The sequence below is a fragment of the Sorex fumeus genome, unplaced genomic scaffold, assembly GCF_029834395.1.
Source record: "Sorex fumeus unplaced genomic scaffold, SorFum_2.1 ptg000002l, whole genome shotgun sequence".
Classification (NCBI taxonomy): domain Eukaryota; kingdom Metazoa; phylum Chordata; class Mammalia; order Eulipotyphla; family Soricidae; genus Sorex; species Sorex fumeus.
Window position 1 is genome coordinate 14307132 of NW_026606059.1, and position 21971 is coordinate 14329102.

The 21971-nt window shown below is 37.0% G+C and overlaps 1 protein-coding gene across 1 annotated transcript in view; it reads right to left on the bottom strand.

The window, feature by feature from the left end:
• CNBD1 (cyclic nucleotide binding domain containing 1) overlaps window positions 1-21971 on the bottom strand; it is a 400318-nt gene that overhangs the window by 365484 nt on the left and 12863 nt on the right. Inside the window, exons 2-3 of the mRNA XM_056112619.1 lie at window positions 16826-16898; window positions 6277-6357 (exon numbers count right to left, since the gene is read on the bottom strand). Coding sequence (XP_055968594.1) covers window positions 6277-6357; window positions 16826-16898 — 154 coding nt within the window. The remainder of the gene's footprint in view (window positions 1-6276; window positions 6358-16825; window positions 16899-21971) is intronic.

The following is a 21971-nucleotide window of genomic DNA, read 5'->3' on the forward strand; positions in this document are numbered from 1 at the left end:
GTGAAAGGTGTGTTCTTCTGACTTGATTATAACAATATACTTTAATGTTAGTACTTAAATACATCTATGAGCTTACAAATTTACTTCAACCTAAAAGGTGCAAAGAAGACAAGCTCAATTATTTATAAAGAACTTCATAACAAACTTGTCTGCAGTTCATGGATCCTCTTTCCTATTTTTTATTTATTTATTTTATATTGTTTATGTGAAACACTTTGATGAAGGTAACTCTACTTTTGAAGGGATAGAGGAGACAGCTCAGATAGATGAGAGACAAAACACACATAATCACCAAGAAAGAAGCCTCACAAGGAGACAACTAGCTTAAATCAGGAAGAGATTATAGCTACGTTGCAGAGAGGCAAAAATAATGAAGGGCAGGAATGCAACCTAATGGATGCAAAAATCCAAAATCCTGCAAAGAATCCCCTACATTATCAGGGCCATCATCAAGAAGATGTTATAATTCAAATGATAATTGCAAAATAAAAGAGATCACGGAAGAGAAATTTATTAAAAACAAAAATATTAGAAAATTGAGTTATAGACCATATTAACTGAACTTAAACAAATAAAATAGATGGTGTCTCATTCGCAAAATCACAAAAGAAAAATATCAAATAAGTTATCTTAAGCAGATTTCTTAGAAAAGTCATCCTAAAAGTCCAGCAACAAAAAAAAATGAGATTTTAAAAATGAAGATAACATATGATATTTATGAGCCAAACAAGAGGAAAACATTTATGGCATATTGGTTCCAGAAGGAGAAGAGAGAAAAGAACAGAACTCTTACTTGAAGAAAAAATATCCAAAACTTTTCTTAAATTGAGGAAGAATGAGTATCCTCAGATACAAGAGAAGCTCAAAAAATTTCAAATAAAACAAATAGAAACAATTACACACCAAACCACAAAGAAAAGCAAAGACAGATATGTCTGGTAACTTCCTAAGACCATCAGTAAAGATTTAAAACCTGGAGCCTAAAAAATAAATAGGTAGGTAGATAGATAATTAAATAGATGACCATTTATATGAAAAATACAGACTCTCTGAAGATTTCTAAAATAAAATTAGATAGAACAAAGGAAGTAGTATATTATGTTTAGTGTGTTGAATAGAAAATATGTCTAAATAGAAAATATGTCTATGTTGTTTTCAGATAACCAACAACTAATCAATGTACTCTATTGGCTCTTCAATAAATACTAAAGGGTCTCATATAAAAGAAACAGAGCTTCTACTTAGAAGGAGTAAGATCCCTAAAAATACATATGAGGAAAAAATTCAAGTAATTTTAGAATACATAGGAAGAACAAAACATTTACATTTAAAATAAGATATTCCCATTTTATCATACAAGTAAATCTATGGTAACCACAAAGTAAAACTATCTAGGAAGAACAAGAAAAGGCAAATGGAATCTAATCACTCACAAAATGCAGATATTTAAGTAAAAAGTAGAGAAAAAGAAGAACTAAGAAACTTAGTAAACTTAGAGATAACTATAATAATTGATTTAAGTTAGTCATAACTACAATAACACCCAGAATCCACCTAAAAAACAAGACAATTTGATATTCTATATCAATTTCACTAATTATCAGTGGCATAGAATCACCAACCAAAGGGCACAGAATGGACTTATTTCATCAAACAAATTTCGACCAGTTTTGTCTCCAGGAGAGTCCTCGTGAGCACCATAGGTAAACAAATTTCAGAGTAGAAGATTGGGAATAGACATACAGACATACAGTAGCTTTAAAAAGACAGGGACAGTCATCATGGTATCAAACAAAATAAATCTCAGACTAATACATGTAACAAAGGGATACTAAGAGAAAGATTATAGCAGATAGGGTGCTTGCCTTGTATGCCACAACCCCCAGTTTGATCCTAGCACCACATGTCTGCTGGATAACTCCATGAGTGATATAGAAAAAATGCCTGAGAATTACTGCTATAACCCCTAACCCCCCCAAAAAAAGAAACAAGACGTGTGTGTGTGTATGTGTGTGTGAGAGAGAGAGAGAGAGAGAGAGAGAGAGAGAGATATTCAGGGATCAACACATCAAGAAATCTTAGCATTACTGGTACACATGTACTACAAGAAAGAGCACCAAATATATGAAATCATAAACAAACCCAGGGATATCTACAGCAACACAATGGTAGGAAGAAAATTTAACACACAACATGACAATGGTCAGATCCGCCAGACAAATAAACATTCAAAAATTAAGAGTTAGATGATATGAACTTAATACTTAGATGACTCTAAGCACTACAAAGGTCAAATACACATTTTTCTCCAGAGCACACAGAAGAAAATTCTCAAAGATAAACCAGATATTGAAACATAAAATGTAGTGTCAATAAAGTAAGAAAGATTCAAATCATTCTAAGTATATATTCCAACTGCAATGAAATAATGTAAGAAGTCGACCACACACACACACACACACACACACACACACATACACACTCTCACACGCACAAACCTGGAGTGGGGGGCTGTTGGTGGTATATGGAAATGAATCAAAACAAGACTAAAAAACTTAGGTTAATATAGAAAACTAAGAGAAATTTAAAACCAGTTCTGTAACCAAACAGTAGTGAACACAGAAAATACCCAAATATATGGGACACAGCAAAAGCAGTACTAAGGCACAGAACTCCAGCATGATCTGGACATAGACAACAATCTCAGAGACAAGCTGGTCATTCTGCCCCACTTATAGTCTTTCTCCTCTTGGGTGCCAACTTAGAAGATGCCTTGGTGGCAGAGGCTGAGGAACAGGAGCTGTGGGGAGTACACTTGTGCCAGAAGAGGGTTCTGTGAGAAGGCTATGGAGACTGATTCTGAAGGTTTTCTGGAAAGGAGAATAACCTCTACTCACAAGCACAGTAAAAACAGAAAACCATGCAGATACTCCAAAAGATCAACAGCTATTTTTTTATAAAGTCAAATGAGATAAGTAGAATGCAGTTTTCCTCGTACATAGCTGAATTCTTATTTCACATTCACACTCATAGTTTGAAAAGTACATTTGTAAGGTATCTACTACAATTCTGTAGATGCTTATTTGCTTCTTCAATTTCTACATTTCCTTAAACTTCTATTTCATATTTAATTATACTGATATAAAGATGCACTGATTAAAAATCTATTTTTTAAAAAAACATTTGCATGTTAAATTTGTTGCAGTAAAAAATATGAGTATTTTTAAATTAATGATAGCACTGCACTGTAGCACTCTCCTCCCGCTGTTCATCGATTTTCTCAAGCGGGCCCAGTAACGTCTCCATTGTGAGGCTCGTTGTTACTGTGCTTGGCATATCAAATACATCACGGGGAGCTTTCCAGGCTTTGCTGTGCGGGCGAGATACTCTAGGTAGCTTGCCAGGCTCTCCGAGAGGGGCGGAGGAATCGAACTGGGGTTGGCCAGGTCGGCCACGTACAAGGCAAATGCCCTACTGGCTGTGTTATCGCTCCAGCCCTTAATTAATGCATTCATATTTTGTTATTATTTAAACTCCATGAAAGGCAGAAGTTATTAATAGATGGTAGAAATCTATGTAAAATATCATGCAATCTATAGTCCACAATAAAGTAAAAAGTGTATGCTTTGAAGCATCAGAAACTATTTTAAAATCATATTGTGTCTATCTGGTCTTAAAAAAGACTGTATGGGCTGGAGAAATAGCACGGTGGGTGGGGCATTTGCCTTCGTTTGCTCTGCGTGCAGCCAACCCAGGTTCGATTTCCAGCATCCCATATGGTCCCCCAGTACCACCAGGAGTAATTTCTGAGTGCAGAGCCAGGAGGAACCCCTAAGCATTGCCGAATGTGACCCAAAAAGGAAAAAAAAAACTGTAATTCAAATTTCAGAATTTGTTTTAAGACAATCTATGGGATTTCCTATATTCACAAATATACCTTTTGTTAATTTGATTCCATGATCATATTGTTATCCTGTATTCATACTTTTTCCTCTAATATTATTGATTCCTTCTATCTTAGGTCGTCCATCTATTTTCATTAAAGTGGCATTGCTTCAAATGTATTAAGTGATTGTATGAGGCATTATTCTACATTCCTTGCAAATTGTCATCACTATTTAGCAAATGCCCTGGTATCAGGGATTTTTACCAGACCTAAACCAGGCAAGAGCTAGAATATTTCAACTTTGCTTTTGTATCTGTCACATGATATTTATTTATTCTAGATAAATTTTAGACATTATTTTATTAAATAATGTTAATAGGTTAAAACTACTAATGAATTATTTCTGATGTAACTAAATTTCATGATTCATCATCAGTTTTATTCACCAAAATCTTCTCTAATTTACCTGATCTCTTTCATATTTAGAAAAGTGGAACAGATATTTCAAGGTTTAGTCTGTCCTTCATATACACAGAAATGCCAAAAAATATGTACATTAATCAGTTGTAGTATACTCTAGCCGAAGATGAATCTTTGCCTTTTCTCCCTTTCCAAAAAACCCAATGAGTTATCTTTCCTAGGAATTTTAACACACTGTATCAAATTTATTGGATTTATTTATTATTTTTGTCAGACACAGGCCTCCTATTTAGCAGCTAGAAATATTAAATGCTGCCAATTATGAATCATTTATCCATTACAAACTCTACAGAGCAATGTAGATCGAAATGCACGAACATAAGGAATAATAACCTAATCTCACTATAAACACAATGACATTTGTACTTTCCTTTCATGAACCAGAACATAAGCACAATATGAATTGCTCAAGGAGATGTTTTGATCCGAGCTATTCTCAGTGATGTGCAGTGGCATCTCACTGCTGTTCTGATTTGCACAACCCTGATGATAAGTGATTATGAGCACTTTTTCACATACTGTTGGCCATCTGTATAACTTTTTTGAGAAATTGTATGTTTAGTGCCTCTCCCCATTTTTAAAATAGGGTTTCTTACTTCTTGTTAAGTATTTTTTTGTTACTTTGCTTTGTTTTATACTCGTTCGTTTTGAGACACACCCAACTGTGCTCAGAGACTACTCCTAGTTCTGTGCTCAGCTATCACACCCATCAGGGGACAATACACGGAACAAGGAATCAAACAGGAATTGACCATGTGAATATTTACCCCTATACTCTTTGTGGCCCTATTCTGGTGAAGTTCTGTGAATATATATATATATATATATATATTACATTAAGATTAATACATCTCATTGATAGTATACATCAGATGTATACATGTCCTATTTAATAGGGTGTCTGGTTTTTGTTTTTTTTTTGCTTTTTGAGCCACACCCAACGATGCTCAGGGTTTACCCCTGGCTCATGCACTCAGGAATGACTCCTGGCGGTGCTCAGGGGACCATATGGGATGCTGCGAATCAAACCCGGGGTTGGCTGCATGCAAGGCAAACACCATACCTGCTATGCTATGACTCCAGCCCCAATAGGGTGTCTTTTATTTTAGCTTCTTTTACATTGTATGGCAGAGGCATACCAAGAGATGCTCAGGGCTTACTCCTGGACCTGTGCTCAGGGATCATTCCTGGTAGTCTCAGAGAACTGAACCCAGGACAATCTTATGCAAGGCAAAAGCCTTACCTGCCGCATTCTCTCTCAGGTCCCCATTTTCTCTTCATTGCAGACATTTTCTACTTTGAAGTAATCTCATTTGCTTGTTTTTTTCTTTGCCAGTGGAAATGAATCATTAAAGATGTCTCTGAAATGACTATCATGGAGAGTACTGCCTATGTTATACTTGACTTGCTTGATAGATTCAATTCTAATAACTAGGTATGTAATACATGCTAAATTAACTTTGTGTATGGTGTAATAAATAGGAGGAAATCTAGGTTGAATTGTCTTGGAAGTGGCTTAATGGTTTTCCCTGAAATACTTGTTGAATCTTTCTCTTCTCAACTTAATGCTCAAGTAATTCCCCTGGGGAAATTTTTTATTAAACCAAACAGAATAGTCCTTTAATACCCTTCAAGATGGTCATCATTCACAATTTGTTAAAGGTAAAGATTCCTTTTATACTTTAAATAAATTCGCACCTCATCATTAGGCATACTTTTTTAAAAAAATTCTTCTTAGACATTAATCTCCACTTTCTTGACTACTGTAGCATGAAGTGCTACAAACTGACCAATAAATTTCAGTATTTGAGTTCTAGTTGGTCTTTCTTACACATACAAACACATACAACAAGCTCGCATTCAAAAGAAAATAACATTACCTTAATATTTTTGTTTTATGAAGTGTAGGCAGTTTTGTTTCTTTCTTCACAAATATCTTAGGATACTGACTAATGAACTCTTCATGAGCTGATAGAATAATGTGAAAACTCCTATTTTAAAAGATGAGAGAAATAAAATGGAAACTACCATAAGATAGAAGTATCCAATAAGACTTTTAATTCAATCTGACAGATAAATTTTATATTAGTCTAAAAATACAGTGACAGAATGTTAAACATAAACATATTGTACTTGGAAAATATCCATTATGAAAATTTTCTTAAGTCTACATCTGTGAGATTATTTTCAGACTATCAAATGTATGCTATATCAGTGTATAAATTTTAATTTTTAAGTGATGCCTTCATGATTTCCTATAATTGAGTAAAGCTTTTGTATAAATATAACACAAAATTAAAATTCCCCTAAATTATCCACAATTAATATATGCATTAATGGAAAGTAAATGTATCTGAACTTTTACCATAATTTATTAATATTTTATACACTACTTTTTTTTGGTCTTAAGTAAACATGGGTTGGACCAAAAAGTCAACATGTCCCAGATTCATATCACTGTAAATGAGCTTCTTTTTATTAGTACAGATTTTCCTCATATGAAGCAGGATAACTTCCTTCAGATATAAGACAAGGGTGTTTATTATTCATATCATATCAGAAAGTCAATATGGTTCAACAAGATATTCAATAAATTATGAAGAGTACAGTGAGTAAACCACACTCTTTGCATGCTGCCAACTTAGGTTTAATCCTCAGCATTCCTTCTGATCCCCTTGAGCAGTAATGCATGAGTGTAGAGCAAGGAGAAAGTTCTGAGCACTACTGAGTATGACCAAAAACCAAATTGATAAACAGACATCGCATAGATTAGAAGAAAATATTTGTCCATGAGTCACCTGACAAAGGGTTAATATCCAAACTATATAAAGTACCTGTAAAACTAAACAACAACAACAACAAAACTCAGGTTGAATTGTCTTGGAAGTGGCTCAATGATTTTCCCTGAAATACTTGTTGAATCTTTCTCTTCTCAATTTAATGTTCAAGTAATTCCCCTGGGGAAATTTTTCATGAAACCAAACAGAATAGTCCTTTAATAATACCTCCTGATCCCTTGATCAGTAACCCATAAGTGTAGAGCTAGGAGAAAGTCATCAAAAAAATGGGAACAGGAGATAAACAGAAAATTCCTCAAAGAAGACATATAGAGGGTTAATAGGAATGTTAAAAAAAAATACTGCATCATTAATCATCAGAGAAATGAAAATAATAGACAACACTTCACATCAGTGAAACTAGCATGCATTACAATAATAATAAACAAAAAAAAAAACAGAGCTGCCATGACTGTTGAGAAAAAAAGAGCCATCAGCCACTGTTACTGGGGATGTAGACTATTTTATCCTCTTTGGAAAACTCAAAAACTGAAAAATGAGTTTTCATATGACCAAGCAATTTTGTTTCTCAGTATCTACCTCAAGGGCCCAAAAACTCTATCCAGAAAAGACCTGTACAATCCTAAACTCTATTCACAACAGCCCAAATCTGGAACCAACCCAAATGTCCTAGAACAGAAAACTGGATGAAGAAACTATGGTACTATCTGTCCATTGCAGCACTGTTCACAGTAGCCAAAATCTGGAAGCAACCCAAGTGCCCTAGAACACATGACTGGTTAAAGAAACTTTGGTACATCTACACAACGGAATACTATACAGCTGTTAGGAGAGATAAAGTCATGAACTTTGCTTATAAATGGATAGATATGGAGATTATCATGCTAAGTGAAATGCGTCAGAAAGAGAGGAACAGACATAGAAAGACTGCACTCATTTGTGGAGTATAAAACAACATAACATGAGGCTGACACCTAAGGATATTAGATACAAAGGACAGATAAATTGCTCCATAGCTGGAAGCCTGCCTCATGAGCAAAGGGGAGAAGGCAGCTGGAATAGAGAAGGGATCACTAAGAAAAATATGGCTGGAGGAATCACTCAGGATGGGAGATATTTGCAGAAAGTAGATAAAGGATCAAATATGATGACCTCTCAGGGTCTGTATTGCAAACCATAATGCCCAAAAGTAGAGAGAGATTATGGGGAATCATGTCTGCCATGGAGGCAGGGGGAGAGTGGGAAAGGGGGTTATACTGGGGATATTGGTGGTGGGGAATGTGCACTGGTGGAGGGATGGGTGTTTGATCATTGTGTGATTGTAACCCAAACATGAAATCTTGTAACTATTCTCATGGTGATTCAATTAAATTTTAAAAAAGAAACTATGGTACATAGACACACTGGAATACTACTCAGCAGTAAGAAATGATAGTCATGTGATTTGCTGCTACATGGCTGTATCTATAGAGTATTAGGCTGAGTGAAGTTATTAAGAGGGACAGGTACCTAATGGTCCCTAACATATGCGGCATCTAAATAGACCTAATACAGAAGTAACAAATACCTAAAATCAAAAGAAGCTGAGAACTGGTCTGCAAAACTGAGAATATCACAATAGGGAATGGTGTGGTGTTCAATGATGCAGAAGAAGTGGTAGGGGAGACTCAGAAAGTGGTGATATAGGAAAGCATGACGTTCAGGTAAAGGGTACCGAATCAAAACATTGTATGCATGAAACACTTCCACTAACAATATTTTAATAAAAACTTCTTGAAAAATCAAACAGAAAAGCAGATGAGAACCTTCAAATGTCTCAGCAAATTATTGTCATCTCTCCCGAGAACACAAAACTATTAATTCAAAACTACATATGCATCAATATGTAGATTATTAAAACAACCCAAATGTCCAATGACAGTTGCATGGGTAAAAGAGTTGTGTATGTAAACAGGATAGAATACTATGTACATTTCAAAAAGATAAAATCTTGCAGTTCACTGCAACTTGGATGAAGCTGGAAGGTATAGTGTTATGGGATATAAACCAGGAGAGTAAGTACAAGCAACAAGAGCAACAACAAAAAAATGGAATAGACAGTACTATCACACAGAACTAAACCATTGACTTTTGATTATAAAAATGAGATTTAAAATCAGTGAGGAGGGCATAGGGGGTAACAAGACAGACTAAAAATGACTTAACTACTTTGATGGTGGTTCAGTAACAGTGCATCTATACCATGAAAGTTAAGAGAACCGTAGCATGTTATATAAACTAGAATTTCAAATGATATTTATTGCTATTTTAATAATTAGGGAAAAAGTGGAAAATCACACAATTTTTTATTAATTAAAATGTGTTGAGTTTTTCTTCATTTTAGGTTTTGGTGATAGAAAGGTTAATAAGATATTATTTTTCTGTTGGTTTGCAAATGGCCAGTTGACCCCTTTCAGGTAAACTTTCTTCTTATTCCTCATTTCATATTCATCCCCTTAGAGACAACATTTTTCTTGTTTTCTTTCAACTATATTCACCCATAAAATTTCAGGGGAACAGAGTAGCAGTACTGCAGTACTTGCATTAGACCAACCCAAGTTCAATCCCCAGCATCCCATATGTTCCCCTTACCCTGCCAGGAGTGATCCCTGAGAGCAGAGCCAGGAGTAAGTTCTGAACACCATAAAATTTGACCCCAAAACAAAAACAGGAAATTTTTTAGACAAAGTTCTTCACCATAAAATGCAAGACATGAATATAAGATGTCCTATACCTTTGTCAAACCAAAAATTTGATTGACTTCATAATTGAATTTCGATGGAGTAGAGCCAGATTCAACAGTGGCCTTATTCAACTGTGTTGACAAGAAAATGACAAGTAAATGTCAAATCACAAATACAGGGTAATTTTTGTCCTTGAATAATTTTGTGTGGGAGAAGGTTCCATATGTACCTGGAGTATTCACCTCCAGACTACTGAGCAGAGATGAAAAAAAATCTTTGGGCTAGAGTGATGATTGCACAGAGTGTAGGGCATTTGCCTTGCACACAGCTGACCCAGGTTCGATTCCCATATGGTCCCCTGAGCACAGCCAGGAGTGATTCCTGAATGCAAAGCCAGGAGTAACACCTGAGCATCGTCAGGTGTGACCCAAAAAGGAAAAAATAAAAAACGCTTTAAGAAATCTTTTATTTGGATCATAATATTATTTAATCTTTTTATACATCATCATGTAGTTACTCTAATTTAATGAATACAGCCTTCAAGATGCTGTATTAGAATAGAAACATATTTTTAAAAAGTGCATAAGAAATTATCAGAAGTGCCTGATAGAAAATAATACTTGGTAAAGTAGTGATGAAGAAATGAATTGCATTAGGGAGAAGCATAGAAACACTTCCTGGAAAAGATTTAAGACTTTAATAATAATAACAATAATAATGGGCTGGAGCAATAGCACAGTGGGTAGGGTGTTCACCTTGCATGCGGCCGACCCAGAGATCCAAGTTTGATTCCTCCGCCTCTCTTGGAGAGCCTGGGACACTACGGAGAGTATCCCGCCCACACAGCAAAGCCTTGCAAACTACCCGTGATGTACTCGATATGCCAAAAACAGTAACAACAAGTCTCACAATGGAGATGTTACTGGTGTCTGCTGGAGCAAATCGATGAACAACAGGAGGACACTGCTACAACAGTAAAAATAATAAGATAATAAGTTTTAACACTTTAATAATAAATATTAGTTCATCTATTTATTACTGAAGGAGTGAGTGGGAAAATACCATTCCAGAGAGAAAAATTAGAATGAGCAAAAAGTACAAAGTCCTTCATAACAAGATGCACGTATGGTCAAATCATGAGAAGTTACTGTCATGGGTACTGAGAATAGGAAAAGACACTGGTATAGAAGACAGAGAAGTAAGAAGGATAAACTATAAAAGTCTTGTGAGTAATGCACATATAATCAACTTGTCAAATGTGTCTGATGTTTCATGGGAGAGATGATATTTTAGTATGAAAGTCTAGTTTCTGGCTTGGACAACTAGGTAGATAATCTTGTGTTTCGCTACAATAGAAGTACTGACCAAAATCCAGATAAAGTTTGATTTAAGTAATAGAACTATATATTTCCTTGTTGCAAACCAAATCTATGTTCTTTCACAAATAAGAAAACTGAACTCAGATACTTAAATGATAATCCAAGAACTTTAATTAAAGTATGTGAGAGAGCAAGATATACAGTAGACTCCTTCAGATGCCCAGATTACAGTCTTTGTGGAACAGATGTGTAGGAGAATAAAAACTTATGAGGCTACATGGGGAGCAATATGGAGCTTGAAGGACAAATAAATTAGATTATAAAGGATATTAATAAACGTATGGTGATGAAAAAGTTCATAAAGTCTAAAAGTTTAAAAGATATTTAATTGAATATTTATGTAAGCAAATGGTAACAAGGATCTGGAGTATCCCTGATGGTAGAAAACTCTATATACCAGATAGGGGTGATTCATTCATTTATCCTACAAGTATTTAATTTGCACCAACTTTTTTCAGTTTCCAATGGATCACTGAATATATGAGCAAGCAAATTTTCAAACTAGAAAAATGAGAAAATGAAACAAATGTGTAGCTACATATCAGATATCCTACAAAGAAAGAAAGCAGGGAGATGGAGATAGCTTAATGACAAAGAATTTCCCTTGAAATAATGTGAGCATGAGCTTGGTTCATGGCCTCACCAATTCTAGCAAGAACAATCATAATGTAACAATCATAATGTAACAGTTATTTGGCACCCCAGTTACTCTAACTGGTGTTCCACAGTCATGTACAGTCTCACTACTAGTGGGCACTGCAAACAAAGCATGCTACCACATAGACAACAAAACTATCCTAGAAACACTGAAGATACCAGTTGTCATCATCAAGAGAAACTATTCATATTAAAATGAAGTTCATATACCAGACAAATCGTATTCCTGGGAGCACAGCTCAAGTAACGCTTATGTGTATAGACACAGTCCATCTTTGTAAAGCTGTTGTGTTTCCTTTTCTTACAAGCTTTATTTCTTAAAAATAAAAATTATCTAGCATATCATATTTTTCATTTTTAGTAGAAAAATCAGTCTGATAAGCCAACAAGTCACAAAACATGCATAACAAGGAAAATATGATTTTCAAAGTTATAATAAAAATAATCATCAGTATATAATAAACAATGAATTTGAAAAGTCTGTTTTACAGGATTATCCTTAAAATTACTATCATTGCTCTATTAACCTCTTCTACCCTATTAATTGAATAGTCCTTATTGTGAAAATAAAGAGATAGAAATGACTTCAATACTTTTATTTTAATTAACTACTATATTATTCAGGTTGTTTGGGGCTACGCCTAGCAGTTCTCAGAGATTACTGCTTGCTCCGTGCTCAGAGATCACTCCTGGCAGATTTGGGGGACCATATGGGATACCATATAGAATCTAAACCAGCCGCATGCAAGGCAAGCACCAAGACAAGCACTGAACTATTTTTCTAACCCAGACTACTGTAATTTTAACATCACTGAATGCTTATAAATTTTAAATGACTTAAGTTATTTCCAAAACGTATTTCTGATAAATTTCCCAAAGATAACCTAAGGAAAAAAAATGAAATGAACTTCCAAGACATAACCAATTGTTTTACAACTGATTTGCCATAATAAATACTCATTCTGTATCTATTTATTTATTTGTTTTTATTTTTTAACGGCAAACAACAGTATAGTGGCTAAGTCATTTGCCTTCCACACTGCATATGGGGCTGGAGCGATAGCACAGCCGTAGGGCGTTTGCTTACAAGCGGCCGACATGGCTGACCTGAGTTCGATTCCTCCACCCCTCTCGGAGAGCTGGGCAAGCTACTGAGAGTATCTCGCCCGCACGGCAGACCCTGGCAAGCTACCCGTGAAGTATTCAATATGCCAAACACAGTAACAACAAGTCTCACAATGGAAATATTACTGGGCCCGCTCGAGCGAATTGATGAACAACGGGAGGACCGTGATCCCTGACTGCATATGGTCTACCAGGAGTGATCCCTGAGCACAGAGTCACTAGTAATGCCCGAGCATGGGTGTGTCATACACACAAAAGAATTACCCAAAATCTATTTACAGGCCCCCTAAAACTTGCCTCCCAAAGTAAGTTTCTAGGTCATAAAATCAAATTGAGGAAATAAATAAAAGAGGATCATCTATAATGGTAAAGGATAGAACATGATAATTAGTGGTTAACTTAGTGTAGTATGTGCAGATACTGATTAATAACTATACATAGCACATACTATATGATACTAAAAACTCTAAAATGTTAAATAATGACCTCTTAGTATCTGTTTTGCAAACCACAAAACCAAAAAGGAGAGAGGGGGAACAGAGAGAGAGGAGAGATAGAGATAGAGAGAGAGAGAGAGAGAGACAGAGACAGAGACAGAGACAGAGACAGAGACAGAGAGAAGAAAAGTGTCTGTCATAGAGGTGGGGTGGAGATGGGAGGGAAACTGGGGACATTGGTGGTGGGAAATGCACACTAGTGAAGGATGGGTATTGGAATATTGTATGACTGAAACCCAATCTTGAACAACTTTGTAATTGTGTATCTCACTGTGATTCAATTTTAAAAAATTATATTTTATAAAACTAAGAATTGAGCTTGCATATGATCAAGCAATTCCATTCTCCACAATAATACTAATAACAACAATAATAATAAAATACTTAAAATAGCACAGCAGGTAGGGCGTTCGCCTTACAAGCGGCCAACATGGCCGACCCGAGTTCGATTCCTCCGCCCCTCTCGGAGAGCCCGGCAAGCTACCGAGAGTATTCGATATGCCAAACACAGTAACAACAAAGTCTCCAATGGAGACGTTACTGGGCCCGCTCGAGCAAATCGACGATCAACGGGAGGGCCTTTACCTTTTACCTTTACCTTTACTTAAAATAAAATTTACAAAATGTTCAAAACTTTAGTGCCATCTGAACAAACTGAAGGGATCCCAATTGCTGTGCCAGAAAGTGGCCCAGTAGTTCAGAAAGTAACTAAGGCCAGGATGACTCAGAGATCTTAATCATCACCCAGTGCCAGGACATACACCAAGAAGACCCTCACAGGTCCAGATAATGGTCCAGGTAACTCCCTGAGAAGAAAAAAAAGGATAGAGGGCGGAGAGATAATTAGCTAGATAGATAGATAGATAGATAGATAGATAGATAGATAGATAGGGATGGAGGGAGGGAAGGAGGGAGGAAGGGAGGAAGGGAGGCAGAAAAGGAGGGAGGGAGGGAGGGAGGGAGGGAGAGGAGGGAGAGAGACACAGGATGAGAGACATAACTTTATTTAAAGTTCACTTTGTGTAATTACAGATGAAAATATTCGTTTATTTCCTTTATTTCCCTGTGCCCTTTCTGATTTGTTTAAAAATGTTGCTGTTAGAATTAATTAATTAAATGCAGTATTTTTAAATTTTCTTTAAATCCATTGCTTTTCTCATGTTCACAGTTTGAACCAGTGACACAAGAGATAAAACCCAAGAAATACAAGAGATTACTGTCTGGAAACCACAGTGAATGTGAGATTTAATCAGAGATAAGAGGCAGCACAGCCAAATCAAGCCTGGCCCAAATGTATGTTTGATGAGACGATTCTATCTGGGGGGATTTTCAAACCAGCAAGATTAAGATTGATAAAATGGACTTAGATTCTGTCTTCAGCAGATATGAATCAAAATGATCAAACTATTATTATGATCTCTTCCATAGGACAAAAGTCTATAAATATGTTTATGAAATTATATGTATATATATACACTAAAAATAAGAAAAGATAAGAGAGAAGTATTTGAATTCAAGAACTTTAACCTCTTAATTTTAATGTCTTTTGTGATAGTACAAAAGACAAATTCAACAGTTAAAAACTTATTGAATAATAGCACTAATTCATAAATATGCTGATACTCATTTAACTTCTGTGTATTCAATGCTATTTGAATCTGTTAGTTTATTTGATCATCCTAATCTGTTACTATCACTGTCCTCTTGTTGTTCAAACTCCGGTCAACCTGGTTGGCTGCATGCAAGGCAAACAAACGCCCTACTCGCTGTGCTATGGATCCAGCCAGGTCATCCTAATAATCCTTTAAAATGAGTTCTTCTACTATCTATCACCATTGTACAAATTCGGGGAAAGGGCAAAAAGAAACGAAGTAAAGAGTCCAAATTTGCTTTGCTGATAAATGACTGAGCTAGGATTCAAACCAGATAACTGGACATCAGGGTGCATGGATTGTACTATAGCCAAGAATTAAAAGGTTCTAGGAGTTAAGAAGAGGCAAGAAAGCATGGGGGGTGGGGAGGGATCCATAGAATAAATTCAAGGACTATTAAAAATGCATGTTCCTCTTTACAGCACACAACCACAGAGAAGAAAGGCCGCTGGGCGGCTCCACAGCTCCTGGAAAAGGCACCAGGTCCCAAAAAGAGCTGAGACCACCAGGAAGTCCCAGATGGGGTAGGTGCCACATCCCGCCTCCTCCAGATGGCACCCCAGTGACCATGAGCCTCTACAAGCATAGCCTGACGATGCAAGAACCAGGACTTTTACTCCAAACTGCGCGACCACTTATGCGGCCGCGTGACATCTCCCTATATACAAAGTGACCAGTGGAAAGTAAATCATCCAACGTTTCTCCTGAAAATCAGGCTTAACTCTTCTACAAACCACAACACCCAATAGGAGAGAGAGAACAAAAGGGAATGCCCTGCCACAGAGACAGGATGGGATGGGGGTTGGGGGGTGGGAGGGATACTGGGATCCGTGGTGGTGCGAGATGGTCACTGGTGGAGGGATGGGTATTCAAAATAAGTTAATTAATTAATAAAAAATGCATGTTCCCTTTTATTCTTAAAGAACTAATAGGCAAACTGATAAAGATATAGAAAATATTTAAAGAAGTTAAAGATGTGGCTGACAGTTGTTTTTAAAGTACAAAAAATCTACACCCAAAGCTTTTCTCTGCAATCCCTTAAAAACGTTGACAGTCTCTGAGTGAAGTGAATTGGGTGAATGCATAGATACTGAAAAATCAGTATGAAAATAGCAAGTCCAATAATTTCAACTTAGGGAAAAGAATTAGTAAAAAAAATAGATTTTTTAAATTGCATCTTGAATTATATCTCATATCCTAGAAATCCTGAACTTTGTACTATAATCCTAGTTCTTAATAAACTAAGAAGATGAATGTTGAAAAACATTTTTAGAATGAATATTTACTGGTATATTTCAACCAGGTATTTCTTATGCATGGCTATATTACTTATTTTATTCAGTATTTGTGTTTTCAATCATTTAATTTCTTCCTTTAAGAAGTTTTTTAAAATATTAGAATAAATCCAGCTAAAAATAAATTGTTTTCTCCATATTGATTCTTTAGAATATGACTTATATTCTTCTCCTTCAACCAGAGAAAATAACGATCAGGTTTTCAAATGTGTTTCACCTATTTGGAAATCAGGTACTTCTGAAACTCAATAATAAGTTTATTACTATATTGTATTCATGAAATACGTTCACATTTATTTGAATGACAGGAAAAGAAATGCATGAATAACTCACTTGTATTCTAGTCCTCTCATGTGGCATAATTCATTTAACTGACCATAATCAATGATTTTGGAGGCCTTCAAGCCTGCAAAAAAAATCAATTAAAATGTGCATAATTTTCTGTAATCTTATTAAACAATATGTAAGTAGAGTTCAACTGCAAACATTTTTCTCTGGAAAATAAGGCAATGACTATATAAGTGATATATTTAACTATCTTTGAAAGAAAGTAGAACTGAATAGGGTGATTAAAATGAGGAATAGTTTAATTTTTAGTTAATATAAGATCTGGCTTGGCATTATTTAATTCTATAAGTGCAGGATTTTATATGATTTTATAAGATCATTTCTCTAACAGTAATTCTTTAGGTTCTCCAATTCTATGCTATTAACATGTGGTATGAACTCAGAATGCAAGGCAAGCAAATTCAAAGAAAAGTTTTCTTGAAGACTCTTATGTCTGTGTCTGTTCTCTCTCTGGAGAAATGACAGTTTTAAGTCGGTCCTACATGAAGCACCCTTCCATTTTTACTGGGTTAGGCCCTTTTCAGATCACCTTAGATCCTGGATTGTTGGCAATCCTACTGAAGTCTTAGCTAAATCAATCACACCAGATAACTAAGAGCAGAGATAGAGTGTTCACGGCCCAGAAACAAGCTGAGACTGTCTTCTTAGTGCCAGGAAGAATTGAGACACCTTCAAAGGAGATAGAAATAAAGGTGGAGTATTGTATGTGAGGTATCACTAGAGTACTGGGCACTAGCATCACAGGCCCTATTCTTCCTCCTATAGACTGAGTGCTATTAGGAGGCTGTAAATCAGGAGACACGAAAAAATATATATACTATTATCAGCTCACTCTTCAAGCCCACCTTCTCCCTTGAACATGTATCTTGCTTGCTTGTCTTGGTGTTTCGCTACTTCCCTACTCTGGAGAAGAACGTGTTCTCTGGAACATGTGTGATTCTCCTCCCTCCCCTCACATCTAAGTAAATAAAACCTAGCCTGCTTCACACACACAAAAACACACACACAAAACTAATCATCATTTTTCCTTAAAAAAAATTTAAAAATTCAGCAACTTAGAGCATTTCTAAAACTTAAAAAAAAAAGTTCATTGATTACATCATTGGATCACAAATTGGAATATATGTTAAGTTTCTTTCATTTTTATTTAATTACTTTCATTTAATTTCATTTCATTTAATTAATTTCATTTTCATTTAGTTACTAAATTATATTATTAGTTGGCTTTTTTAAAGTATTTGTGCCCTAAAAATTAATTAGCAATTACATACTGTCTATTTAAGAGGAAATTCAATTACAGAAATTTAAACCAAAATCTGATTGCTATCCACATAAATTATACCATTTAGTAAATTTGAAAATACTGATTACACAATTGAGATATTTCTTTGCCTATGTTATTAAATTAAGCCCTAAGAACCAAAAAGCTTGCCTGTTTGGTTTATATGAAATAATTTACTTAAAGGAGCTAATGCATGACTTCATCCATGGATACTAATATGTCTAATGCAGAACATTATATTAAAGTTATTCACATTAAATTTTTAGATACACATATAAGGATCATCCAGAAAGTATTTAGTCTCTTTTACTCAGTTTTAAAAAAAAAGGATTTGAATTAATCCTCTTGACTGATCCTTATAGGAAAGGGTTTGATGTCATGAAAAATAAGAAAGATCAAAATTTGAGAAATTTTGACTAAAAATCACAGGCTTTAAAAATGTTTGCAATCTTTGGGGACCAGAGCAATAGTACAAACAGCAGGTAGGGCACTTGACTTGCACACGATGGACACAAGTTAAATCTCAGGTTTTCCATATGGTCCCCCAAGCACATCCAGGAGTAATTTCTGAGTTCAGAGCCAGAAACAAACCCTGAGCATCACTGGGTGTAGCCCAAAAATTGCAATCTTTGGGATGGAGTGATAGCACAGCGGGTAAGTTGTTTGCTTTGCACGTGGCCAAGCTGGGTTCGATTCCCAGCATCCCATATGGTCCCCCAGCACCACCAGGAGTGATTCCTGAGTGCAGAGCCAGGAGTTACCCCTGTGCATCACCAGTGCAACAAAAAACCAAAAAACAAACAAACAAACAAAAAAGAATTCTTAAAAAAATTGCTATCTTCAATTAAAGTAACTTACAAAAGAAACATAGGACATAGATTTTTAAAACAAGAATCACTAAGCAAATAACGAATTGAAATACTATTCTTTTTATGTAGAATTCACGGGCTAGAGCGATAGCACAGCAGGTAGGGCATTTGCTTGTACATGGCCCCTCTCGGAGAGCCTGGCAAAGCTACCCAGAGTATCTCACCTGCACGGCAAAGCCTGGCAAGCTACCCATGACATGACGTGTTTGATATGCCAAAAACAGTAACAATGAATTTCACAATTCCGGGGCCGAGACCTCCAAGCCTACTCGAATTGGAGTTGAGCATCTTCCACCCAGATCCTCCAAATTCCAGTAGGCGGGGGTCACACCCACCACCTGGCCCCCTGGCGCCGTGTAATCCCATCAGCGGCCAAGACTCAGAGACTATAAAATCCAGATCCCGGACGAGAACAGTGCAGTCTCTGCCCCCGCGCCTGGGTGTTCCTTCCCGGAGTCCCTTGGAGGGGAGCGGGTTGAGCTTTCCTCCCCGCCCCGACCAGGGCTACGGCAGCCGAAGACCTCCAGGACCAGCCACCACCATGCTGAGACCACTCTCCGCACACATGAAGGTACTGGCAGAGGGACAAAGCCACGCGGGTTCCGGGGCCGAGACCTCCAAGCCTACTCGAATTGGAGTCGAGCATCTTCCACCCAGATCCTCCAAATTCCAGTAGGCGGGGGTCACACCCACCACCTGGCCCCCTGGCGCCGTGTAATCCCATCAGCGGCCAAGAATCAGAGACTATAAAATCCAGATCCCGGAACCGCGAAAGCGGCCGCGCGACATCTTACCAGAACTTTTTTTTATGACATCTTATTGTCTCATTCCTATTTTGGACAAACTTGCAGGCTATCGAATGTAGCCTGCCCACAGGGCAGAGTCTGGCAAACTCCCCGTGGCGTACCAAATATGCCAAGTACCAGTAACAATGATGGGTCTCATTCTCCTAAATAGCCTTGAATATAATCTCATGGCTAGGATGAAAGAGACGTTACTGGGGCCTGCTCGAGGCAATCGACGAATAACAGGATGAATGAATGAATGAATGAATGAATGAATGAGTTTCACAATGGAGACATTACTGGTACCTGCTTGAGCAAATCCATGAACAACGGGAGGACAGTGACAGTGACAGTGATAGTAGAATTCACCTAAACTCAGTAAAGGCTGTAACACTTAAAGCAAAGTCTTACATTTTAAAGTAGACTCAAAACCATTAACAGTGCTCATATACTGTTATGTAGACTAATAATTTAACAAAGGCATCTTTATTGATCTTCAATTCCAAGAAGTTTTTGTCACAAGATTAGTTACATTAGGATGCTGAACTGTAGAGATCTTGTGATTGAAGCAGAGCTTGAAGAGGACATGGCCCTATGGGTTGACCCAAGAACTGACCTGGATTACAGAGGGATGCTTATCCCCTATCTCCTCCATGGAATGTGCCTTCATCCATTGTCCCTACACTACGGTCATTTCAAGGATGAAGCTTTCAGAGAATAATGGGGCAAAGGGGATGGGGGGATTGCTTGTTTTGTTTTGGGAACACTTTCCACAGTTCTCAGAGCTTACTCCTGGCTCTGCACTCAAGAATTACTACTGGGGGAGTAATTGTGCACTCAAGAATTACGTCTAGGGGGCTTGGGGAATCATATGGGGTGTGTGAATTGAACCTTGGTCAGCAGCAAGTAAGACAAGAATCCTACCCACCGTTCCAGTCCTGAGAATACTGAACTATATATGCGACACAGTCACACATGAAAACCTCTATATACTCTCTCTCTCTCTCTCTCTCTCTATATATATATATATGTATATATAAAATATACTCTCTTTTTTTGCCTTTTGGGTCACACCTGGCGATGCACAGGGGTTACTCTTGGCTCTGCACTCAGGAATTACCCCTGGTAATGCTCAGGGGACCATATGGGATGCTGGGAATCTTACCCAGGTCGGCTGCGTGCAAGGCAAATGCCCTACCTGCTGTGCTATTGCTCCAGCCTATATATATATATATATATATATATATATATATATATATATATATTCTTAAGATTCTGGTAGAAGTATGCAGATATCTGTTTGTGGGAACCCCCAAGTTGTCAGTCAATAAGTCATTTCAATAAAAGGAATGGGCTGGAGCGACAGCACAGCGGGTAGGGCGTTCGCCTTACACGCGGCCAACATGGCCGACCCGAGTTCGATTCCTCCGCCCCTCTCGGAGAGCCCGGCAAGCTACCGAGAGTATTCGATATGCCAGACACAGTAACAACAAAGTCTCCGATGGAGAAGTTACTGGGCCCGCTCGAGCAAATCGACGATCAACGGGAGGGCCTTTACCTTTACCTTTACCAATAAAAGGAATAATGTTTAATGCAAAAAGGTAGCAGCATAAAATTACAACTGTAAAATCCAAAAGTTGAACTGTTCTGTCCCAATACCCTTTGCTTCACCAGTGTAAATTTCCCATCACCAATGTCCAAGCTTAGCCTGTCTGCTCCTATGGCAGACATTTTCTCTCTGTCTCTCTCACTCTCTTTCTCTCCCTCCCTCCCTCTGTCTCTGTCTCTTGCTTGCTCTCTCGCTCTCTTGCTCTCGCTCTCCCTCCTTCACTCCTTCTCTCAGTCCCTTTCTCTATCTCTCGGTCTTTCTCTCTATCTCTCTGTCTCTGTCTCTGTCTCTCTCTCTCTCTCTCTCTCTCTCTCTCTCTCTCTCTCTCTCTCTCTTTCTTTGCCTCCCCTCCCTCCCACTCCCCATCTCTATCCCCCTTTTAGGCACTGTGGTTTGCAATACTGTTGCTGAAAGCATATCATGCATATCATCATTTTTTTTTTTACAGTACAGAAGCTTCTTAGTTTGAAATAGTCCCACTTGTTTTACCTTGACTTTTGCTTATAAGTGTCCAAGATGATTTGATAATAGAACTCTGATACATTTATACACTGAAATACTTCACTATGAAAAAAAGATAAAATCA